The sequence below is a fragment of the Falco punctatus genome (genome assembly GCF_963210335.1).
Source record: "Falco punctatus genome assembly, chromosome: 2".
NCBI lineage: Eukaryota > Metazoa > Chordata > Aves > Falconiformes > Falconidae > Falco > Falco punctatus.
This window is the reverse complement of record NC_137581.1, coordinates 19,737,558-19,748,754: the sequence shown is the minus strand read 5'-3', so window position 1 is coordinate 19,748,754 and position 11,197 is coordinate 19,737,558. Positions and strand designations below refer to the sequence as shown.

Here is an 11,197-nt window from a genome sequence, read left to right as displayed (position 1 = left end):
CAGGTGATGGCAAAGCATACTTGTCCCCTGCTCTGGGAGGATATGATCCTTCCCCCATACCCAGGCCACCCAGGCTTCGGCCTCCAGTGCTCATTCTAAACCAAAAATGACAAAAAGTAAAGTTCTGTAATGGTTGAAACTGAAACACATCAAGTCTTTTGTCATTCCATCTTTTCCTGCTGTTGGCCACTTACATGCTGCTCACCTTTGTGCTGGGTCAGGTGCTTGTCAGGCCCCTCTCTGAGCAGATTCAATTCACTAACCCAGCAGAAAACTAATTCAGTAGAAAAGTGTAATGTTCTTTGTTGGTTAGTGAGCTATCTGGATCATGGAAAGGTCTGTGGAACATGCAAGGCACCACAAGGAGGAGGACACTCTATGGCCAAAAGTGAGAGGAAAGTAAGGAAGAGAGAAGCAATAGACAGAAGGGAGTGTTTACTCCCCTACTTTGGTGACAATGGTGTATTAGATTAGCTTAGTTGCTTGTACATCGTATGTGCAGAGTATGAATCCATCACTATAATAAGGGAAACAGTTTATAAGTAGCTCATTCAAACTCCAGCTTCTTTATTGACTGCTAATGCAGTGAAATTTCTTGCTCAAAATCATCAGGGCAATAGAGAAGCACTGAAAATAACTGCTCACTCCCCCCAAAAGCCTCCACAAAAAGAAACTGAGATAGACAGGAGTTCGAACTCCATTACCTCCATATCAATGATCTAACTGCCAGGCATGTCTCCTGCTTATCTAGCACTTGAGAATTCAGCCCATCCCATGTTTCCAGCTATTCTGAGTTTCACACCTTTACTGTGATACTCTCATAATTGTCTTTTGGACCAATGGCTGTTTATCACATCACAGTGCGATGCCACAGCCTTCTCCTAGTCTGTGAACCTATGCTCCAGATGTGGTGGTGGTGAGCCAACATTTCCACACTACCTGTACATAAATTAATCACGGAGCAGAGGAGAGGTGTTAGCTCTGCATCAGGATCTGTTTTTTGACTTGATTGATCCTCAACAGCTTGTAGCCTACTCATCTTCAACCCAGTGCTCTTACCTTACTCATGTGATCTCAACAACAAATTCTTCCTGTATCATAAATGGTGTCACAAGTACTGAGGAAGAAAATACCCGATGAGTGTGTGGTTTAGTATTTTTAAGGACCTAGTAGTGTATCAATGGCATGACTCAATTTTGAGTGATTGCACTGCAAAGATTGTTTCCATGATCTCGGTGTGTGGTTATTTGGATGGTAGCTGCTGTGCAGAGGCCATAACCACAGACAGACTGGTGGTGGATCATTTTCATGGTGCACAAAGTATGGGATGAAGAATAGCAGGCAGTTCTGTAATTTAGTAGTGCAATTTTCATCAGCTCATATCAGGGTTAAAGTGTCAGAGACAGGTTAAAGTTTGTCTCCACCCATGTGTCACAGTAGGACTTCAGAGGAAGAGACAGGCTTCATGGGGCCAGAGAAAGACAAACCTTACCAGTGGGAAGTGCAAACAGGAAGGCCTCTGGGGCCTCCATTGGGCTAATTGCCCAGTTTAGTGGCAAATTGCAACTGCCTGAGTTTGTGTTAAACTGCTTGGAAGAAAATGGCTTGAATAAAACACATTTGTGGCACTGCTTTCTTTCAGAGTGTCATGGCTTAACGCAGCCAGCAACTAAGCCCCACACAGCTGCTCAGTCACTCTCCTCTGTGTTGGGATGGGAGAGAGAATTAGAAGGGTAAAAGTGAGAAAACTCATGGGCTGAGATAAAGACAGTTTCATAGGTAAAGCAAAAGCCATGTGTGCAAGCAAAGCAGAATGAGGAATCCATTCACCACTTCCCATCAGCAGGCCGGTGCTCAGCCATCCCCAGGAAAGCAGGGCTCCATCACGCGTAAGAGTTACTTGGGAAGACAAACACCATCACTCTGAACGCACCCCCCAACCCTTTCCTTCGTCTTCCCGCAGCTTGTACATACTCAGTATGATGTTCCATGGTATGGAATATTCCTTTGGCCAGTTTGGGTCAGCTCTCCTGGCTGTGTCCCCTCCCAATTTCTTGTGCCTCTCTGGCCTTCTCCCTGGCAGGGCCTGAGAAACTACAACGCCCTTGACTCAGTGTAAAAACTACTTAGCAACAACTGAAAACATCAGTTTTGTTACACCAAATCCAAAACACACCACTGCACCAGCCACTAAGAAGAAAATGAACTCTATCCCAGCTGAAATCAGGACACAGGGCAAGGAGCTCTGCCCTGCTGGGTCTCTCCCAGTCACTTCAGCTGTTCCACACAAACTGCTGCTTCTTCCTAACCTCAACCCACTGACTGTCTGCCAGGAAGCTCTACTGCCTGATGTGCTGATAGCACACCGAATGATTATTCAGCGATAAATTAAAAGCTGAATACATTTGGGGAATGCTTCCTTAAGACTTTAACTCCTGCTTGTCTTAGTAGTTAACTCACTCTTATACAGAATAGGCAAAGACACTTTGCTGAAAAATATTTAAAAAAATGAAATGCATTGTATGTATTGGTTAAATTAGTGCAGAAAGTTGTTTTGGCAAAGCTAGGTAACTTTTGTCGAGCCTAAATAAATGTCCACCTGACAAGTACACTTTCACAGACAAATCTATTTTCATATATTTTCAGTCCTTGTTTCCTTCAGACCAGTGTTGTTTTAAAGAATACTGACTTCTCACACTCAGATAATTCTGAAATACTGGTTTTCATTCACATTTAAAAAATCTATTAATATGGCATGGATATAGGTGACTACTAACCATATTAGGTTAGGTTGTACAGATTATTTTATAAATGTGATTCATATACATTTCTCTTCAAGTAAAAATAATGAATGTATCTTGTCGAATTATGCTAATATTGAGGACAACAGAGAAAGGAGGCTTGCCCACCAGGTTTAAAAATAGAAAATCCAAGTCATGCTGTCCATCTGGGACCAGAGGGATTATTTTATTGTAGGTTTTCCATCTTTATTTTCACTTGATTTATTCTATTAAAGTTCTAGTGATAATTCCAGTATTTGTCACCAGATGGCACTGCAACGACATGATCTTGTAATCACTCTTGACGCTCAAGTAGTAGCATAATTACGAAGTGTTCATCACATTTTCAGATTGCATTAAGTGCTTCTTTCTCTGCACCGTTATGTTCCTACCATGAGGCTTGCCGGCATAGCTATTGCAGTCAGTGTTTTTAATATTCTTAGCCAATTTACCTTTGGAAAAAAAAAAGCTCAGTAGTGGAGACCAAAACCTACCCTAAGCTTCATTTGTCCAGATATTGCCCTGAGTAATATTGCAGGCAAACGCTGTCTTTAACGGCAAGAGATGGAGAGGAGCAGCAGCTCCCACCTATGTCAGGTCATGCATAGAGGTATGCCTCAGTTCCCTGGCCTTTCACTTCTGAATAGGATCCCATCCTCAGGCCACCAACCACTGCCTACTGCATTCCCTACTTTTTCAGTGCAGAATTTCATGTTTTCCCTTGTTTCTCTCCTCCTACCAAATGGAACATCCCCCTCCATGCCCTAATTTAGCTCTCAGTTCTAGGGCTTCCTGATATATTCTGTCATGATCTACCACTGTAGCTCAAGATAAAAGTACCAGTTCTAACTGTGAGTCATTGCAGAGTCTAGGAAGTAAAAAGAAAGAAACCTGGGAGTCCAGAGATTGTTGGGCAGTAAGCTACAATTGCCTCTGTTGAGAAGTCAACTTTAGCACTAATACAGCTGTCACCACTGGAGTGCTGTTATCTGAGCAATCACTTTGAAGTTGTTCAAGGGTAAATACAAATAATTTGGAAATTTTATTTGCAGATCAAGGTGTGTAGCATTTACATGTTTTCAGTATACAAAGCTCTCATGACTTAGAGGTCTGATGCCTCCCTGATTTTCAGCAGGATCCTGGTATTTGGTAGGGAAGTAATGTTGTGATACAGAAAAGCAAAAGATAAACCAGTTGCTTCTGACTGAGTCTCACTGGCACATGGCTGGACGGTGTTTTGGAAATACACCTGAATCTATTGATAGCATTAACACTTTCACGTACACCACACAGAACCTTTCTCTGTAGCAGACAAAATGATAAATACTGGTGATTTTCATGATTCTGCTCCTGTTTTCTGACACTAAAATGTTCTTGTCCTTAGGGGAATAGTCATTGTACTACAGACAGTCGTGCATATGCAAAATATTGTATGTATGTTAATAAATCTAAATACACAAGCAATTGCAAGATAATAATCCAAAGCTATACATGTGTCAGAAAAGGGAGTCTGGTAGCACGTGTAAAGGCAGCATATTACTAATACAAGGAGTTGTGAACTTTTTAAGGCCTTACAATAAACTCTAGGCCAAAAAAAACTTTGTTAGTATAAAATTAGGCATTTGAATGCCCACATTCAAAATAATAATTCTGAATTATTATTCATAATAATAATATTCAGACTTCCAAAAAAACCCTTCAAGAATTACAGAGTGAAAACAAATTACTATCTGAAACTATTATTCCCCCACTCTTCTGAAATTACTCTCATGTAGTTCAGTTGCATTCACAGTATTTAATATAATAATACCAAATTTATGGAGTGGCTGGAACAGTCTAGCAGAACTCTTCCCATGATGTGAGTTGCAATTAGTAAGTCATAAAAATCTTAGTGGATGTTTATAACAGAAGGAAAGCGTTGGAACAAGAACTTAAACGGACACATTTTGTTTCCTTTCAAAACACTTGTTAACTGGTGTCAGTGGCAAGGTTATTCACTTCACTGAGCCACGCAGACTCAGAGCAGTTAGGTAGGAGATAAACTGTCCAGGGTTGTTCTGGTGGATAAGTAACATGTGAAATGATATATTGCAACTGAAAGTGAGGCAGTGATTAAGCACAGCGGACTCTCACATTCTTTTTGTACGTCACCCTGAAAATGTTTGACTACCGGGCACATGCAAATAGCTTCTGCTCAACAAAGTTTAAACCTGGTGCAAGTATGTACATTATGGTTATACTGTGAGTCTGACTAATGAAGGTAAGGTATGGCTGCATGAGCGTATTAAATACCAATTTATCTTTTTTTCAGATATATTAACAATTTTCTTGCTTCTGGAAGTTGAAATTGTATTGATCCTTTTTACTGGACTATCATTTACGATTGAGATGCTGCTACAGCTAAGGAAAGGTAAGAACATTATGGAATCTGTAAACACTCCTCGCTCTTCCTATTGGCTTTTTTATAGGACACAGAAAATCATGGTTGTGTATTGAAATGGTTATGGCTTTTATTACTAACCTGATTTGGAAAGCTGTGTCTGAAAACCATAGCTATTTTACTACAGAGCACTGGCAATAACTTAACAAGCAGACTGCTACGCGTCTCCCTTTCTCCAGCTACTGAACTTCTACTCTCTACGATGCAATCATGTGATTCCTAACATACATTTCGCTCCCTTTACATGCTTAGCAGTTTTTAAAATGCTGTTGGCTTGATGTAAGTTGGTTCCTTTTTGGTCTTAACACTTGTTATTGAATCCTAAATATACTACAAACCATAGCTCTTTGGACAGTCACTGTGATTAAGTTTTAGGGATCCCACACTGCTATTCTAATACCTACCTCATGTTCCTACACTGCCTGACTTCATGCCTTTCCTGTAAATAGATACCCTTCCTCTACCGTCTGTGTTTTCTGATTTTCAAAGGTTTAAATCTGGGTTTAGACCCATGAGTCTGCTTCAGAAACAGGTGGGCTGATAAAGTAACTCATGTTGTCTGGGAATTCATGTTTTGTCCAGATCCTGATTCAAGGTCAGAGACAGGAGGAAAAGGACTGAAATCTTTCTTGTGCCTCAAATGGAAAAAAAAGACAGGGGCACTTCAAATATTCCCCAATGGACAAGGAAATCCCCAAGTAATGGATTCATGTGTGTTGTAGAATTAACTTTTTCCTTAATATTATTTGATTAATATTTCTGATGTTGCTTTTTCGAAAGAACAGTACATGCCATGCACTAGCTGGTAACTATTAACCATGAGCTTGTCTGGACTTTTTCAGTGCTATAGTTGTAGCCATAAAACAGGTATTACAGTAATTTTCTCCTGAAGTTTTGCTCTGTTGTCTAGGAGTTCCCCCGTGTGATGCAAAGCTACAAGGGTGCCTGAAGCACTCGGGCTACGATGGTAGTAAGAGCTGAGAACTGATTATCAGGCTTTATACGAGGCCTCAGGCAGGCTGATGAGCTCTTTGTTTGAGAAATCATGCACCACTTGAATTAGTGGTTGAAGCACACGGATCAAACCTAGCAGTAAGTGGGCGTCTAGCTGGCAAGGAGAGACAACGGTAGTCTTGTGCTGGGGAAGAGACACGCAGCCTTTGCTAGAAGGAGTGCCCAAGGAAGGAATCATTGCACCTCTTGGAAGAAAGTAATCACCTTTATAATGAAAGATGTTGCCGCGTAAGAAATTTTCTGAGCAGATGTAACAAAGCCTTTCTCCACTCACATTTGTCTCTCACATCTAACTCGGCGAAGGCTTTCCATCCCTGCGCTGCCTGCAGGCCCTGCCCCCGGTCCCAGTGCCACTGCACACTGCTCCGGCGCTCCGTCCCCCGGGCTGCTCCCCCGCAGCCGCCTCAGCACCGCCCGCGTGACGCCTCCCCCCCTCTCCCGCCGCGACCAGGCACCCCCCGGGCCCGCCTGTCCTTCCCTCAGGGGAGACCCCAGCAAGGGGCTCTGCCTCTGCCTGGGGACGGACTGCCGCAGAGCCTGCAGGACCTGTACACTTCCGAGACCGCTACTCTAATCCGTCGATGCGTTTGCGGCTGCTCTCCGTGCGGGGGGGGCAGTTATCAAGGCAGCCGAGCTAACAGGGAGCAGCAGGGAATCTTCTGGGCGGGTTGTTCTCTCAGCCAGAGCAGCCGGCTGGTACGCATCTGTCCCCGCAGATGCGAAGACCGATCTCTCCCGGTGTGAGGCAAGATCGCCTGTACGCCGGAGGAGAGCGAACAACAGTGGCTGACACAGGCGCGACACCACAGGCAGACGCCGTTCCCCCACAGACGCGCAGGGCAGCGCAGGCGCGAAGCCCTCCCGCCGCCCGGCGGCGAGCGGCAGCAGCAGCGGCAGCAGCAGCGGCAGGGAAGGCAGCGCGGGCGGCGGTGGGCGGGGCTTTCCTCAGGGACGTTACAACTCGTTGAGGTTGTCGGCGGCGCCATTTTGAATTGGCTGAGGGTCGGAGGAGGTGGTTGCTGAGCTGGGCTCCACGTCCCCCGAGAAAACCAGCGAGAAAGGAACGAGGTCCGAATATGGCAGCGAATAGGAACTTGAAGCAAGTGCGGATCGAGAATAGCTCCCCAGCGGCGCCGCTGGGTATGGTGGGGGGTGGTGGCGGCAACCTGAAGGGATTGCGGGGCCTAGAGACGGAGAGCGAGGCAGCGGCGGCCATGGCGCTAGTGCCGAGCAAGGAAGGTGGAGATGAAGAGCAGGAGGTTGGCTTCACCATTGATATCAAAAGCTTTCTGAAACCTGGTGAGAAGAGCTACACGCAGCGCTGCCGGCTGTTCGTGGGGAATCTGCCTACTGATATCACCGAGGAAGATTTCAAGCGCCTCTTCGAGCGCTACGGGGAGCCTAGCGAGGTCTTCATCAATCGGGATCGTGGCTTTGGCTTCATTCGCCTGGTGAGGATTCGTGCGAGCCTCTGTAACCCAGGGGCTGCCTTTGCAAGCGGGAGATTTCTGTCCTTTGCCCACCCCCTCGCCTTTCCTTGTCGGGCGGGTGTAAAAAAAGACAGTAGCAGGCCCTCATTCTCTCTCATTGCTGCTAGCGCTGTTCCTTCCGTTTCCTCTTTCTTCTCCCCCCTCCCCTATTTGCCTCCGTACATCCGAGCCAGAGGCCTGCATTGTGAGCAGCCTTCCCAGCGCCTCGCGTTTAGGGTTCCATCTCGCTATGCGGTACTCTGCTGCTTTCAGGGCCCCTCCACCAGTTACCGGTGACGTGCTGCTGCCACGGGTACTCCTGCAGCCTTGTTATTCTTTAGTGAATGGAAGATGTGGTTGTGCGACCAGCTTTGTTCGTGTAGTACTTGTATAAAGACTTTCCTTATTTAAATGGGATAATTTATCGTACTTTAGGATTAGAAAAAAAAGGCTTCCTTGTGCAGAGGCATATTTCTGTTCATTGTACGTTTCGTCCATGAAAACAGTTTAATTAAAGACTCGACAGAATTGTTTCGAAATACCACTGCTCACATATCATGAAAAGAGAGTATGTAATCTCAAAATTGAAAAGAAATGGGACTTTGGGGTTGTTTTAAATTACTGATGTCCGGATAAGGCTAGATTTGTAGGGGTAATACAGTATTCGATCGAATATGCTCGGGTCGAGCGTGCCAAAAAGGAATATTCTGAAAAGTTCACGATGTGATATTTAAATACTAAGTTAACGTGCAGGATTAGTTTTCATGGCTGCCATGTCTACAATGCACTGATGTATATCATTCTGGGAATAGCTTTAGCGTGCTTTGAGTGTCTCTGTTTTTTCCATTTTCCATAGTTACGATTTTTTTCCATATATTTTACTGGTTAGGACGTTTTTCTTTTTATCATCTTAAAGATAAGTGTTTGTGGCATTCTGCCATTCATCTTTTACCTTGAGAATCCTCCAGCCTGAAATAGCAAATTTCTGGAGGAAATGTGATACGTTTACATGTCATTACTCAGTTTTGTATGTAATATAGATTACATATAGCTTTTATCTGAATTTCCCTTTTCCGTTGTGTTTAGGGAATGTGTTATTTTGTAACAATTAAGTAGTCAGTTGAACGGTGAAGAAAATGGCTATGATCTGAAGAGTATTTTCTTTAAGAGATTGCAGGTATCAGACTCCAAAAAAATCTCTGAAATGAGGAAAAAGGCAGTTAATGATGCAGACTGTCTCATGGATGTGGGTTTATAAAGCCCATAAATGTGAGAAGTATGAATACAACAGCAAAAAAGGTGATTTCATCATTTGTTGATGAAATTCGAATTGGACATCCACTGAGAGTTCATCCAACAGTGGTAATGAGCAAGTGTGATATTTTTACTTAAAAAAACTAAACACCTTAGATCCTGTAGTGTAATCTTTGAAAATACTGTTTCCTAGTATATGGAGCTAGGGATGCAGAATAAAAACATTTGAGTAGGTGAATATGAAAACCATCAGCAACTTATCTCTACTGAAAGCCTTTACAGAGCAGCACAAATGTATCCATCATAATGAGAATTTTTAAAGTCTTCTAATGTGCAGCAAAAATTTGCACCTATGTAGTTTTTTTAGAAAAAATGTAGGGAATGACAGATGCATATTCTTTTAATCAGTAGGCAGGAACGTTGGGGTTTTTTTTGGGGGGTGGGGGGGTGGGGTGTGGGGTGGGAAGTTGAATGACCCTGATGCTAATGTGTTCAAGTTAAGGCAAAAAACTTTGGTACTTCTTAGGGGGGGGAAGGAACACAATCTGGTATCTGTTGTCTTTGAAAATAAAATATAAAAAAATATTTTATATCTTGAAAAAGGAATCTAGGACACTGGCTGAAATAGCAAAGGCAGAACTTGATGGTACTATTTTGAAGAGCAGACCACTTCGAATTCGATTTGCTACACATGGAGCTGCCCTAACGGTCAAGAATCTTTCACCTGTGGTTTCTAATGAGCTGCTGGAACAAGCATTCTCTCAGTTTGGTCCAGTGGAAAGAGCTGTTGTTGTAGTAGATGATCGTGGCAGAGCTACAGGAAAAGGTTTCGTAGAGTTTGCAGCAAAACCTCCAGCACGGAAAGCTCTAGAAAGATGCAGTGATGGGGCATTCTTGCTAACAACGTAAGTTCACAGGCTTTTGTTTGAATTGTGTATGTATTTCTGATGTGAAAGAAAACTGCATTCCTGGGTGTTCCCTAGTTCTTATTTCAATTTTTGAAAACCCTGAAGTGAGAAATTAAGGTGTTTTACATGAATACCCCGAATATTCCTGATTTTTCTTTTTGTGAGGAAACCAGTCTTTTTCTGCTTACTGTTAATAAGATGACTTGTAATTACCATATGAGAGTCTGATAGCACCATTTTTCTTTTCAGTCTTTATGTGGTAGAGCTGCTTCTAGTGAGACTTTATTTTCGTTGCTTGCACTCTTCCTGATCCCACTAAAAATATGACAAAATAATACTGCTGTTTCTTACAGAACAGTGCACTACACTACACTGCTGATACTTTGTAAACTCAGGAAAGTGTTGCTGCATTTATTTCTATCTCAGAAGTTTTATTTGTGGCTTGGAAGGCCAAAAGTACCTTTTTTTTAAAAAAATGAAGATAGGTTCTGCAGAAGTTTATGGCAGTGATTTCTGGGAAACTTTCTATTTCAAGGGCAAGCAACCTTGCAAATCCCAGCACTTTTCTCTTGCATCACTTATTTTTGCACTTGCTGAAGAGAGTTGTTAACTGCTGTGCTTTAACACATTCACTAGTTAACAAATGCTTTCTTAAAGACTGTGTGAATGGATACATATTCTGGATTTTTTTCATTTTTTCTGATTCTTATTTGGGAAAATAAGGCTGTGGTTCCACAGCAAGGAAGCTTGCTGCTATAAAATTAGGGAACTTGGTAGTTCTTGTCTTCTTGCCTTGGCAGTGCTGTTGATCTTTTATCTGATTGAGAACTTTCTGATACTTCCATAAGCCACTTGTGCTTGCTAAAACAACAGAAAATTATTCGGCCGTTTCTGTTGGGTTCATTTTTGACTGTTTTAAGTACATAAAAGTACTTGCTGACATGGGTCAGTACTTGCTGAATATCAGGTCCAGCAGAGGATAAGGCAGGAGATGATGTTACCAGGAGGAGATTGCAGGCTGGGAGGAAGGGTCTGGAACTCCTTTTTCTGGTGATAATCTCATAAATCTTGTGTGCCACTGAACCGACCTGGTGGCGGCATAGTAAATGCAATCTGAATGCGTCTTTACTGTTATCAGTAGGTGCCAGCAATTTGTTCTTAGACCCTGGGTTTTCTTGGCATTAGTATTTGAATGGAAGCGCAGTGAGCCAAACAAGGGAACTAATCTAGTTCAGTGTTACATGAATGCTATTCTTGGCATAAGAGATGCGGCAGGGAAAAAGAAGCTAGGATTTGAGGGAGGGTATTCTTGTTTTACCAGCTGGATAAATT

At 43.0% G+C, this 11,197-nt stretch overlaps 1 protein-coding gene across 16 annotated transcripts in view; it reads left to right on the top strand.

The window, feature by feature from the left end:
- Positions 1-934: 934 nt before the first annotated feature.
- PSPC1 (paraspeckle component 1) overlaps positions 935-11,197 on the top strand; it is a 74,216-nt gene continuing 63,953 nt past the window's right edge. For 6 of the 16 annotated variants that reach the window (XR_013926341.1, XR_013926342.1, XR_013926343.1 and 3 more), the window contains exons 1-2: positions 6,676-7,685; positions 9,561-9,862. Coding sequence is in view for 3 of the 16 variants with exons in the window: in XM_080377219.1 (XP_080233345.1) it covers positions 7,311-7,685; positions 9,561-9,862 (677 nt within the window). In the remaining 13 variants the exon portion in view is untranslated. Of the gene's footprint in view, positions 7,686-9,560; positions 9,863-11,197 lie in introns of all 16 variants that reach the window. The other 10 variants (XR_013926334.1, XR_013926335.1, XR_013926336.1 and 7 more) reach the window with 4 other exon arrangements.